Below are 15,221 nucleotides of genomic sequence, written 5' to 3'. Positions count from 1 at the left end.
AGAGTGTTATAGAGACATAATCGAGGAATACAGCGTTATAGAGACGCAATCGATGGATACAGTGTTATAGAGACGCAATCGAGGGATACAGTGTTATAGAGACGCAATCGAGGGATACAGTGTTATAGAGACGCAATCGAGGGATACAGTGTTATAGAGACGCAATACAGGGATAGAGTGTTATAGATATGCAATCGAGGGGTACAGTGTTATAGAGACGCAATACATGGATACAGTGTTATAGAGACATAATCGAGTGATGCATTGTTATACAGACGTAATCGAGGGATACAGTGTTATAGAGGCGTAATCGATGGATACAGTGTTATAGAGACTTAATACAGGGATACATTGTTATGGAGACGTAACAGAGGGTTATGTTGTTATAGAGACGTAACAGAGGGATACAGTGTTAAAGAGACACAATCGAGGGATACAGTGTTATAGAGATACAATACAGGGATACAGCGTTTAAGAGACGCAACAGAGGGATACAATGTTATAGAGACGTTACAGAGGGATACAGTGTTATAGAAACGTAACAGATGGATACAGTGTTATAGATACGTAATCGGCGGATACAGTGTTATAGAGACGTAATCAAGGGATGCAGTGTTATGGAGACGCATTACAGGGATACAGTGTTATAGAGACGTAATCGATGGTTACAGTGTTATAGAGACGTTATCGATGAATACAGTGTTATAGAGTCGTATTCGAGGGATACAGTGTTATAGAGCCGTAATACAGGGGTACAGTATTATAGAGACGTAATCGAGGGATGCAGTGTTATGGAGACGCATTACAGGGATACAGTGTTATAGAGACGTATTCGATGGTTACAGTGTTATAGAGACGTTATCAAGGAATACAGTGTTATAGAGACGTATTCGAGGAATACAGTGTTATAGAGACGTAATCGATGGTTACAGTGTTATAGAGACGTATTCGAGGAATACATTGTTATAGAGACGTATTCGAGGAATACAGTGTTATAAAGACGTTATCGAGGAATACAGTGTTAAAGCGACGTAATCGAAGAATACAGTGTTATAGAGACGTAATCGATGGTTACAGTGTTATAGAGACGTTATCAAGGAATACAGTGTTATAGAGACGTGATTGAGGAATAGAGTGTTATAGAGACGTAATTATGTATGTATTTTTTTTTTTAGACCTTGCGATCAAGGATAACCCGTGAAAGTGCAAGCACTTATTTCCAACGGGGTCCTTTGTTTTTGCTGAAGGGACAGCACGCTGAAGAGACAGTGGTGGGATACAAGGAAGTCCGGGTGCGAGACCCTAGCTCTTTTTCGAAGAGACCCCTTGGTTCTTTTACGTGCTCGGTGTAAAGCACCGATACACGGGGTACAACTTCCCTGGGTTAAACCAGTACTGAGTACACCACTTTTCCAAGCACTACCCTTTAAATGCCAAGCGCCAGGCAAGGCAGCTACTTGTACCAACTTTTAACGTCTTTTGGTATGACGCGGCCAGGGATCGAACCCACGACCTCCCGCTCCGTAAGCGGACGCTTATCCACTAGGCCACGGAGACGGTCTTAAATTGATGGTTACAGTGTTATAAAGACATATTTGATGGATATCGCGCAATAGAGGTATGCTAGAGAATACCGTGTAGGTATGAACCTTTGTACTCATTATATCGATAAATATAACAAGAAGCACCACATTTGAATAAACGATGCATTTTAATATTTTTTGGTTATGAAATAAAAAGTGAAATATTATGTTTATATATATCGTTCATAGAAATATTTTGTAATTGTTTTGGTTTCTTTGGGATACAGATTGCCCCGTTGATACAGTTTGTAGTACGTTAGTAGAATGAACGAGAAACACATTTAATATTAAACTGATTACATGGATCGACAAGCACCGTCATATCAATTTACAAATACAGGTAATATTGATACCTGAAAGTCAGTAGTTAAAAGTACAGTTTCCTCATGAAGCGCATCCCATAATACATGATCGTCCCTTTCAACTCGAAATATAAAAATATAACCTAATAATAGAGTTACGGACATTATTATGCATAAAACGAACATTGACATATACTAGCTAAAATATTGCTTATTATAGCTCTGATGTACATCTATTTCAGATTTGTTTAAATGAATATATATACATGAAATGTTTTATCGCTTATGAATAAAATAAAAATACTAATGCTTTGTAACTAATTATTAATAACTTTATTCATACAGTCTTATACATTAGGTATATATGATGAAATAAGTAGAGCATGCAAAAACTGTTTGTTTTGTCACTTTGTCAAATTTCCAATTATTGTATTTGTGGGTGTGTAAGCTTATTCATACTCGCACTCGGGCCTTGCCAATTCGGCGAGTGCTCCGATAAGATTGTAAGTCATTTTAGGTTTTTGGAGCATAGTGCACAGATAGAATGTGGCCCTGTTTAGATCCATCCTGGTTCTTTAAAATGCACCAGCGCATAGCACTGTCACACGGGACCCCCCATTAATATCCCTCCCGAAAGACGATTTGTATTTTTAGTTGAGCGGCGGGGAATTGATCATACGACCCCTGGTTTGACAGACAAGTGTGTGACCACTAGACCACGGATCCGCCACAGTTATTGTAAACATACGGGAAATGTTTTATAGTACCCGACGATATGTCCCTAATTGAGATATGGCGCATGTATAGTGTATTGTCATCAAGTTCATGCACGTCTCTGGCAAAAGGGGCCAACCGTTTTTTAAAAAAGTAAGACAAAATAACTTCATACACAACAGCACAGTTGTAGACAACAGGTTTTATCATTTTATTGTTTCAACAAAGAACAACGAAAATTCGACTATCGATTTTTGACATTCGAATTCCAAATGTTCGATCGAGTATTCGAATATTCGTTCGCATCCGATTTAAGCAATGAATTATACATTAAGGGATTAAAATTGAATAAATCCAGAATAGAAAGAGAACTTATTGATGTATTATTTATAAGTCAATACTGATCTGAAACATATTAGACTTTTTTACCAAGACAAGGTCAGACGAGAATAAAAAGTAAATTTAACGCTTAGAATGCTGATATGTCATTACACTCTTGACTTTATTTCACTCTTAAATTCAAAAGCATGTGGAAAAACTACCCAAGTTATTGTTCTATTTATTCGGTTATTTCATAATACAAAACTGTTGATATTCTGTTCTATACTGTTCTTTATTGTAGATTGTGAGGGTGTCCCTTTAACACCAGCGTTGAATTTATGGCTTTCATTCTTGACTTAAATAGCCGAAGTTGCTTTATTCTATAACTTCTACATTTGTGTGCTATTATGTGAGCACAACATAAGCTTGCAGCAACGCAAATCACGCTATTGGTTTAGATGTAGACGATTATATTTATGGTCAAGGAAGTAGAAGAACAAATATCTTTACAATGAGCATCCAAGTGTTGAACGACTGAATGTGAACGTCATATATAGACAATAGAAGCACATGATCGTGTAACATTATAACGAAAAATCCATCATTTCATTATCTTGACTACCAGTATACAATTTCAATTTAACGGCTTTGGTTACTTTACATATTCACCAGACGTAACGAGATGTGAAATGAGCAGGAATTTTATTTGTGTTAAAAATTTATCTTTACGAAAACTGGTGCATATGATCTTTAACAAAATTAATAATTAACTAAACGGTGTAACTATCTGAAAGAACTTAAATCAGTTCAAAGGTGTTTGATGTATTAAACATACACCGAATGGCTGAGGGCTACCAAACGACCGTACACGATCAAGTCGTTGGACGATCTGCCGACTCGGATCAAACGTGTGCCGACGATAACGTTCCCAGTCGGAAGGGGAAACGTTGTGATCCCTGTAGAACCAACGGAAGGTGGAATGATGCGGTGGTGCTGTGTAAAACCTGCCGACAACACCAGTGTGAGGAGTGCTCAATGAACCACTCCTTGAATGACATCATGGTTGGACACGATCTACAAGGTTTGGAGGAAGAAGACCAAAGGAAAATATGCATCAAACACAAGCACGATTTAAACATATACTGTGTGGACCACGATGAAATGTGCTGTGGACTCTGTGGTGTAATGTACCATAAGCAATGCACTGAAGTCACTGATATCAAATCAGGTATGAAAATATCGCTTGCAAATTTACATGGCAGATGTGAATATATTGACAAAGGTGATGAAAAACGAATCCAAGCTTACCGCAGCCAGGTGAAAGTCATTCCCGAACAAATCGATATCATGAAAAATGAGATAGATAAACTGTTTGATGATTTCAAGTGCAACGTTGTTCATAGTACCCGTGATGCAGTCAAGACTGAATCAAAGAAAATAGATGAAGAGAAAATAGTTCGAACGGCAATTACTAAAGATACTGATACAACATTAGCTACAAACATTGACGATTTCAATAGAATTCGTTTGTTTACCAAAAAGATAAGACAACACAAAAATGCGATTTCAAAACAAGAGTCCGATAAACATGTTCTGGATTTCATTTTCGAATTCAACAAGACACTGCTTTCTTTCATACAAAGCGGGGATGACATCGGTTCACTCCACATCGAGAAGACGTTCACCAAGGCGACACATGGATCGTTTGGACGTCCTATTATGTTACGTTTGATGGCGTCAAGAACTTTGAAGCAGGTTGAAGGTGATGATAAAGAACCTTTATTCACCGGTCTAGACTTCCTTCCAGACGGCAGAATTGTAGCTGTCGATAATTGGAACCACAGGCTTATAGTGACTGATCAGCAGCTAAACAATCTGGCTACACATCTCCTTGCTTCACCACCACAAGACATTGTCACAACTAGTGATCAAAAAGTTGCTATTACCACCGGTAGTGTCGGTAAGATCTTAAATTTTAACATAAACGCAGATGACACTATCATCGAATTACCGGCTATTCACTGCAATGGTTATTACGATGCTATATCCACCATGCCGGGAGATTGGTTTTGTGCCACCACACTCAGACACAAGTACCCTGTGGGCAAGGTTTCCGGCACTTTAGGGGAGAAGGAGTTTGAGCCCAATCTTCCAATGAAACAGTTGAAATATTATGAAGCCGTCACTACATACATTCAAAACCGTCAAATTGTGGTTCTCAGTGTTTGTTCTGATAATTCTATTAATTTTCACGACGTAAGCGGCAACACCGTTATTACCACAGTAGTAAGACACGCCAGCATCCAGATACCTCGTGGTGTCTGTGTAGGTCCCGGGGACTGCGTGTTTGTGTGTAGTGAGGACACTAACTCTATCGTGCAATTGTCTCCCACTGGAAGATTGATTGGATCTTGTAAAGTGGAAATGAGCATGCCCCGTTGTGTTGCTGTGTCCAAGGACGGTACAAAGCTTGTGGTGTCGAACAGGGTCAAACGGAACAGAAAACTTCAGATTTATGAATTGCAATAAAACTACCCAGTACAGTGATATTCTTATTCAACGAAGTGAAATAATTGAATTCCTTATTCTGAGCTGTATATCGTATATAGTATCCCAGACACATTTATTACACATGAGATGTATATCTTGTTGTTTAATGGCAAATATCTAACTACGTGAATGAATGTGATGCTTTAATACATGCTTCCTTTTCATATTGACTGTTTATCTTGTTAAATTGTTATAATAACTGTTGGTGTTGGTAGTCCAAACCCATTGACTGTACTTAATATGTTCGTGATAAATGGTTGAATAGCTTTGTGTGTGCTATTCGTGGAGTAGACATTGGATATCTTATAATCGTTATTATCATTACACTATTGTATCTATAGTTCGATATAAATTTATTACAATTACATTCCGTAATTATATTCATATTTATGAAGCATCTTAAAGCTGCCCTATCACATATTTACCGTTTTGCAGTTTTTGTTTTGTATTTGAATGAGCAAATATTTACGTAAGTATCTGCAAATCAGTGATAAAAGACTGCTGACAAAAGATCAGATCGCAGATTTTCATATTTCCGTTCGAAAATTAATGATTTATGGCTAAAACCCTTACTAACGGTCTTATATGACTGGTTTACATGCATTGTTGCATGTATTAGCTAGTTCATATACAAAAACTATAGAAAATAGTCAAAACTTTCAATCATTGAGCGTGCAGCTTTAAATTAAGTTTTTTTTTATTATTCCTTAATATCTACAATTACGAAGGTATTTTTCCACATGTACATTATGTTTTGCTCATACATATATAGCTTTAGCTTCTAATAAATAAACAATATAAAGTGGTGTTCTTATAACCGTACAACATTTGATAATACTCGATTATTGTATGAGTGGTAAAATAATTCTGTTACACGGCCACTTCAGTAATACTTGATATTATTAATCGTGATTACGACATTTGGAAATTATGGTATGTGTTCCCAACATTCTAAGTCGTTCGGTTATGGGCTTGGTCTGGTTTAAAATAGTTTAATAGGTCAACATCTCAGGTCAAAATACATTGAAATAATTCAATTGAGGCCATATTTCTACCCGATGTTAATGAACCAAAAAATGTTCATTTATTTTGGATCAAGTATGAATATGAGCCATGCCTTATTATGACAGTAGTTTGCAATAACCACCGATGCATGCTTGAATATTTACCCTTTGCAACGTCGGTACAGATATAAGTGAGACTTTAATCGGTTATTTTTATGAACATATTGATCCCAAATTATAAGTGGGACTATTTGTATTTCCTTAGGGCTTAACAACCCCATACTGATCCATAGGGGTATGGGGCGGACTAACCCACTCCCCAAAATACCTTAGTGTTTTTTTTTATTGATTACGTGGTGAAAAACATTCGGACAACAATTTGATGAACAGCAATGCTAATAACAGGGAGGCATTCGTTACAGTGCCGTACGCCTTAGTCAGCGGGGCTACAATGCGAATACCGGAAAGGCATCGTTACAGCGGCGTACGCCTTAGTCAGCGGGGCTAAAATGCGAATACCGGGAAGGCACTAGTTACAGCGGCGTACGCCGGAGTCGGCGGGGCTACAATGCGAGTACCGGGAAGGCACTCGTTACAGTGGCGTACGCCGGAGTCGGCGGGGCTACAATGCGAGTACCGGGAAGGCACTAGTTACAGTGGCGTACGCCGGATCGGCGGGGCTACAATGCGAATACCGGGAAGGCACTAGTTACAGCGGCGTACGCCGGAGTCGGCGGGGCTACAATGCGAGTACCGGGAAGGCACTAGTTACAGCGGCGTACGCCGGAGTCGGCGGGGCTACAATGCGAGTACCGGGAAGGCACTCGTTACAGTGGCGTACGCCGGAGTCTGCGGGGCTTAAATGCGAATACCGGGAAGGCACTCGTTACAGCGGCGTACGCCAGAGTCGGTGGGGCTACAATGCGAGTACCGGGAAGGCACTCGTTACAGTGGCCTATGCCATGCCGGAGTTAACGGGGCTACAATATGAACAAGAAAAAAGTTGATGCATAGCATCAAGTCGGCGCAATGAAATTAGAAGAAAAAAGTGCATGCAGACAACCAAAAATGGTTTTTATTTCAATGATAATATTGTGTTTTATGTTGGGTGTACATATGCTCGAAGGACATTATGGTTAATAATATTGTTACAATAGTTTAAGCCCGGAATTAAAGATATTATTTTTTTCCCCAAGCTAATCCTCCGGTTAAAACAAAATTATAACAAATATATTAGGGATGCAAACGAATATTCGAATAGTCGATCGAACGTTTGGTATTCAAATGTCAAAATCGGTATTCGAATATTCGATTTTTTTAATAAATAAAAAATAAATCTTTTTGCTACCACAGTCATATTGTGTATAATTTTCGTTTCTCTTGTTCTTACAATGAATGTTCCCTAGTGTCGGAGGCGTATTTTTAAAATATACATACGTTTCTTCGGATGAAATAGAGTCAATGGTCTAATACATAGATTTCACTAGCATGAAATTCACCTTTTATTTGTACCGGCATGCTATGTTAATTCCTTGGTTTATATTTTGTAACACATTTCACTCATGATATGAGTGTATAGAACGGGGATAAATCACTATACATCAAAGGGGAATTATCTGGAGTTCATTTCTTCGAATGACATTTTCAAAACAAACAATTAAGCTCAAGATTAATTTTTCAAAACTCGGCATTTTTGCTGTCACCAAGGGAGATAACTGCTTAGGAGTTAACAAACATAAAGGATATGTTAATAGTACCGTGTAACCTTTATCTATTTGATATCCAACAGAACACCTCGGCCTTTCTCGGAGATGGCGGAGTTGTTATGATTGAGTTGGTATTAAAATCAAAATTTTCAAAATGATAAGCAGGGCTGTTATGTTTTAAGGTTTCATTATCAATTAAAGTTTTATAAAACAAACTAAACTTCATATTTTATCATGCAACGTGGAAACTATTGAAAGCATTGTTCTGCAATTTATGAACTATAAGTCCCTAAGTTGGAATATTTCTTAAGTAACATCAAATATAGTCGGCGCCCTTCTGGGCGCCGACTAATAACGGACAGGGCGAACGCCGGAGAAAGCGCGGCTACAATAGGAATAGCTTGTAGGCACTCTTTACAGTGGCTTACGCCGGAGACAGCGGGGCTTCAATAGGATTACCGGGAAGGCACTCGTTACAGTTTTCACTAGGATTTGGGTCATCCTTATACTGTGATTATTTTAGTTTAATTTACATTAGACGTTACTTCAAAGGGTAAAGCACCCTCGAGAATACTTACACATAAATTGTGTAATAACACCAAGCCACGCGATCATACATTCCTATATATGTATATACATGTACATCTATGAGTACCATGCATTCGGCCATTTAATAGTTTATCGGGGTGTTTCGGAAATGGTTTAGAAAATTGTACTTAATTACGAAAAAAGAGACGGTGAAACCCGCCGACATTTTCAAGATGTCTATGTGACGTTATTTGTATTTTACAACCGCTGTAACGAGTTGTGCTACTCTATTGTAAAATGTTATATTATATAATCATTAACATCTTAAGTGTATATTTTGTCAGGTTCTTCCTGTTTGATACGGTCTTTCGTCTACGCTTCATATAATAAGCACATTATTCATGAGCGTAGCACACGAGCGAAAGAAATCTGCCCTATTGCTCTATGGTAAGTAAAACTTAAGTACTCAAACTATTTTCTCAGTCATTAAAGTTGCAAAATAAAGCAAATATACGTATTACATACTTATGCGCATGTTTACTTTTTCGTACTTTTAACGTTGCATTGGAGACAATGAGTTGTGTGGTTTTTTTTTATTTTCCGCGCCAAATTTATTATAAAAACAAACATTTAGTTCCGCTTGTCACCATTGAAGTTTACGAACAGATACTTATTATATGTCCCATGAATAGACAGACAGACAGCCATCGATGAAGCGACACTATATCATATTCACTGCGGTTTCTCATTTTCCTGATCAAAATATAGAATATTATTAAATTGATAAATTCAATGGGTTTTTTTCGGTTTTCTTTTCATATTCTTATTAGTTTGCAAATAAGAAGTTGTTTTCTTTCATTAACTAAATGTTCTTGTCAACGGAATGAGCTAAGATTATTTCTTTAGATCATTCAATGTAAATTATAGATGCATGTAATGATATAAGATAAACAAACACACAACATATATATGTATATAAATGGAATAAAACACGAGGCTGTAAAGGAGTTGGCATCTTAAAAATAAATTGTTGACTAGTGAATAAGATCTGATATTCAAAGGCTCACTAGTCGATAATTGTATCATATTATATGCATTTTTAGACAAATAAAACCCTTACCTCGTCTATAAGTTATGCTTTTATATTCTATTAATTTATTAAAAGTTGCACTGGACGTGCATTAAGTCTTGATTCTTTAAGTTCACATTATTTTAATGAAGTGTTTCTATCAAAGTGCACGACGAATAAGAGGAATTCCATAAGAATATAGGATAATTGTTTGCTTTAGTATAAGATGGCCGTAACGTTGTTTTGGAATAACTGTTTAAATGTTAGAATGGCTAATATATACAATAGTATAATTATTAAATGGCTGTCTAAATAATTTATCTAACTTCCTTTGCATACTGGTCAATGTTTAGAATATGTATTCTAGAGGTTATCTATCAACCCGTCGTCATAAAATATATACTCACAGATGACTTTTAAAATAATAATATTCCAGAATAAAACCATCGACCTGTGTGTTTGATCATACCTATTAAACCAATGTGTATTTCTATAAGCTGACCTTGTTAACTTGAACATATACGCACCATACACGGGTAATATATGTGCTCTATCATTCGTCGTATTCAAAAAGAAGAGGCAATCTGGATTAAACAAAACAAATTGTATCAAGTGTTAAAATTAAAGGTAAAACTTGATCTAAAACGAATTGAATTTGAACTCTCGTTTCGTTACCTAATGATAAATACCACAAGGGAAAGGCTTATCATGTATGCGCCACTGACGTCACTTAACTGATAGTTGCGATATAAGCCGTGGTATAAATATAACTAGCCTCGTACAGTCTTAAGTCATACACCGTAACGATTTATATTGTGGAAACGGAAACATAATACGTATAAATAGATACATGAGGAAAATCCTCCATGATTTAAACGGTGAAGTGCATGTAATGTCAATTCATCAATCGCACCGAAAAACGAATTAATAAGCGTATTCAAAAGCTTAAACAGTGAGAAGAGATTGTAGTGATTTTAGAAGTCTTCTCGAAGGAGAAGTTCAACATTAATAAACAAAAGGCTGCTAAAATTATTCTCAAAGAAGTACGGAAACCATTTTCTGTAACAAGTGAAGGCATTGAACACTTAGTCACCACGGATAGCATTATTATTCAGAGCTGCGTGGATTCGTACGAAGACATTTCGGGTGCAGAGAACTGTACAACGATGACCCGACTAAGCGAGGCTAGGCGTCTTGGTATGGCAAACATTTTCGATGGAGTAGAGCAAAATGAACTTGCCGAAGCGTTGTCGTCGTACTTAGAGCAACAACTTGTGGAGGAGATACACAGTGCTCTTCCTCGGCGGCGGTGCGCCATGCCGGACATTTTTGACGGAATTTCTGGGGAGGAAGTGCGTGAGATATGTCAACCTGCTGATGAGGTGTCGAGTGGGTTGATGACGTGTTTGGGTGATGTTGGTCTCGATTTTGATGTCGCTAGAGTGCTGATAACGCGTCGAGGCGCTGTGTCTGATGTTTTGGAAAATGTTACTGAAATGGAGCATGGAAATTTGAAACGTATGAAGGGGTCTGCTCTTAGCCGATGTCTTGAACGTAGCGAGAGCGTTATTAACTACTGCTACGGCAGGCGTGGGGCCATTGCTGACATTTAAGAAAACGTCGAATACGACGATCGGTCGGAATTTCTGCTCCATTATCGTAGAATGTCAGGGAATTGACGATTTAATGAAATGATTATTATGTTGATTGTCTGATTGTAATCACATGACAGTATTATCTACGCATGGAAAGAAAACAATGCTATTACATATATACTTAATATAATATAATCAATATATCAAAATGATATCAAACAGCCGTTGTATGTTGTACATGAATGTCGTCCTTTTTTAGACAATTTATTTATATATAGATTAGAATATTCGTCATAGATCTTTCGTGCATATGCTTCTATTATATTATAAAATATTCTATTTCAAAGTCTTCATGCTCTATGTGTATTTATTGCATTTCTATCTTATTGGTTGGTGTATAGACTTGACAACTCTGTTCATGTAGTTGCCAAAAATATATCACCGTTGGTTGTTTATTTGTCTATAGAAATACGAGGAACTTTTAAAAATAAAAGCGATAATTGTTATTAGTCTGATTAATTTCATTAGCCTTGTGGTTTAAAGGTTTTTTTTATAATGTTGATGTTTGTATGTGCACCACATTAACGGGCCATCACATCAACGAGCGAACGACTAAATGTCATAGGAGGAAGTATTTCAGTTAACTATATGAGTGGATGTCACAGATTATATTAAAATATTTCACATGCAACTAGAGATTTTTTTTGGAATTATGTTTACCGCCTGTGCCTTGCAAATTGGGAGAAAAAGTTGACGTTGGGAAAAATACTGAATGAGGCCAAAACAGCTAATATAATGGCAAATATACATTTTTTAACATTTTTATGTATACATTATGCTGTGAAAGAGTAAGTCTTGTTAAGATTTTGTCTATATTTCAAGAAATTCATTTCTCCCACCTCAGACAAGTAGATCCATTAATTTAACCATGCTAGAAATTTTTATCTTGCCCACGGGCGAAGATAAAATGCCCGTATGGAACTTCTTTTAATGGTCACCACATTGTAATTACCTCCCTTGTTGAAGACTGTCGCCTGTAGCGCATCATGGAAACCTTGTCTGGTGGCAATATTTAGAACGCGAGTTAATTATTTCTCGCTTCAAATGTCACAATAAAACAGTTTTCACGCACCTTTCAAGAAATAATGCTTCACTCTTCTTAGAACTATTTAAAGACCGATCAGACCATTTACATACTCTGAATCACTGCGCGAATATCCATGACAACCACGAATTATTGCATATAAGTACGCAATTATTTTCACTAAGCATAAAAGAGTTCCGGCAAAAATATACCTTTTTACTTAATTTTGTTTAACTGAGGTGGGAGAAAAAGCATCTACCATAGCCGCTCGTGTAAGTTAGGTTCATCCCGACCCTCGCGCAGGGTGTTTTGCGGAAACTCGGTAAACCTCGTTTCCGCACAACACCCTACGCTCGGGTCGGAATGAACCTATCTTACACTCTCGGCCATGGAAGATACTTATATGCTTTTTTATTCATTAACGTAATCTGCATTTATCAAACTGGGGAAAAAAATAATAACAAAATGGGGAAAAGGACAGTTTTTCGCAAGGGAAAACAGCCATTAGAAGGCAGTAAATTGCACAAAAAAAATCACTGGCAATATCATTCAAACATTGTCTTAACTCCCATATAAAGACTTTATAAGCTCTTGATTATATATTATGACAGACAGACAGATAGACATAAGTGTTATTGTCGTAAACATGTAATAGACATGAAGTGCATTCTTAATGATTTAGAATGGGCATATTGAGCGTAGCGAACGAGTCCTTCTTCATCATTAAGAATTCTCTTTGTGTTATATAACTGACTTAAACACGCGCGGAAGATGCAGTTCTTAATGATTAAGTCTATTACTTGTGTCCCCCCCCCCCGTAAAATCGTCTGAGTTTACTTTCTTTTGCAATATAGGAGAAAAAAGGTATATATACTAGGTAATACACTGCAAAATGCAGCATCGGACTAAAAATTGTTAACCCCCCTCCCAACAATTTAAACCAAGTACATTTTGCTCTGTATTATGAATGTGTCATACAAACATTTACGTATTTTGCATCATTTGTTGATCAAAAAACAACAACGACACCACTCGGCCTGGCCCACCCCCCACCCCCCACCCCCACCCCCGCTAGTGATTTTACTATGGATACGCCTTCTTTAAGGTTTAAATCCGTGAGATTATTCGTCATATGCTTGGTGCTGAGAGAGATTTAACTAGCAACCTTTATCTTAAATTTGCATTATAGCTGTTCGTTACTATGTTGTAAGTGCGCTAGCTGGTTCCGGAACCAATGTACGTACTTATACAAACGACAAAGTATATGAACCGTGATCACTTCAATGGTTATTTTTTTTCATATTTCTTGACTATCCTTTAACCAGTGTTTGAATGGTTTGCATTGGCCAAGATAAATGTAAAAATCACATCTGGAAATTTGTTGGTTTTATTTTTCGTTTCTTTGTTTTGAGTCGGTTTTACGTCACAAAATTTAGAATACGTACATGTGATGTTACACTTCATTCGTCAGAACGTGACAGAACGTATAAAAAAGTGTTCGATTTATTAGTACACGAACTATACCCTTTACTTATTAGCATTTTCGAGAGTCACAAAGGACAATAGTTATTGATAAGTCATTAATAACGAATTTACGAATGAATAATTAAGCATCAAACATCAAATCGACCCGTGTGCCAATACTGAATAAAATATACCCGATCCTATTCTTATAAAGTCAGACTTAATGAAATAGCTACGGTTGCAGACCCACACCGGTATTTAAATAAAGATTTCTTAGCCGAATGTGCTTAAATGCCTAGTTTAAGGAATGTTTGGCATGACAATCCCCTGTTGTGCATCTCCTGCTCATTGCACTGATGCCACAGTAGGGGCCAATTTCCTGTTTATTGGCTCAGGGCCATTTAGGGTCCATTTCGATAATACACGTTTTTTGTGTGTGTGTGTGTGCTTTTTTGTTTTTGTCTTGTTTGGTGTTTGTTTTTTTTTTTTTGTTTTTTTTGTTGTTTTTTTTTTTGTTAATTTTTTTTTTTTTTTGGGGGGGGGGGGGGTGCACTTACAGAAAAATTCAACTAGGCCTTTTATACAGATATTTTTCAACCTTCCTAACATTACTATTCGATCAGTAAAAGCATTGCTTGCATTGTGCAGTTGTTGGTTGGCGGTGGTGGTGGTTGTGGTGAGATGGGGTCGAGCTAGCTGCTGTGTTAACTTTATCACTTGATTGCCATGTATGCCTTTGTTTGGGTAGTTGAGGCTGCAATTTCAGTGTTTCCAGTCTTGTGGAGTGGGGGGGGGGCAACAACGCAGTCAGTTCAAAGACCTAGCTAAGTTGGCAGAACTTAACTTGTCTTACAAAAGTAATTGTTCATGACAAATCATGTTTCGTAAAAGTATTTAAAGTATTTAATCATTTAAACTGGAACTAATTATCTCACTCACGGACTGCTATAATTATGCAAACATGAAAAACAACCAGTATATCGTCACTGTGTAAGGATAAAGGTGTTATATGTTTACATGAAATATAAGTTACATTTTTTTTTATATTCAAAACCAAATGTTACATTTTAATAATGTTGCAGTTTGTGTTTATAGAACTAATATGTATGTTTTGAACTGTTTGTGTAATGTGTCTGTCTTGTTTTAAGAACATTCACTAATTTTAATTTAAGCTTAATTTAAAGTGGCAAAATACAAGTCTTTTAAAGTGTTGTATCAATATTAAAGATGCACTCTCACAGATTGTACGTTTTGACATCTTTTTTTTATTTTTTGTCATGGAACGAGCCATTTTTTGCGGT

The 15,221-nt window shown here is 36.9% G+C and overlaps 1 protein-coding gene across 1 annotated transcript; it reads left to right on the top strand.

Moving 5' to 3' along the window:
- Window positions 1-3,760: 3,760 nt before the first annotated feature.
- On the top strand, window positions 3,761-5,449 carry LOC128219364 (uncharacterized). The gene has a single exon (XM_052927172.1). It carries the CDS (start codon window positions 3,761-3,763, stop codon window positions 5,447-5,449), a length of 1,689 nt encoding a protein of 562 aa, XP_052783132.1.
- Window positions 5,450-15,221: the final 9,772 nt, after the last annotated feature.

This window comes from Mya arenaria, chromosome 15, assembly GCF_026914265.1.
Source record: "Mya arenaria isolate MELC-2E11 chromosome 15, ASM2691426v1".
NCBI classification, from domain to species: Eukaryota; Metazoa; Mollusca; class Bivalvia; order Myida; family Myidae; genus Mya; species Mya arenaria.
Note: the sequence above shows the minus strand (reverse complement) of the source record. Positions and strands in the feature narration are given on the sequence as shown.

What these genes read in the sequence shown, in the direction of transcription:
- LOC128219364 (XM_052927172.1), top strand. Translation starts at nt 3,761, where the DNA reads ATGGCTGAGGGCTACCAAACGACCGTACACGATCAAGTCGTTGGACGA.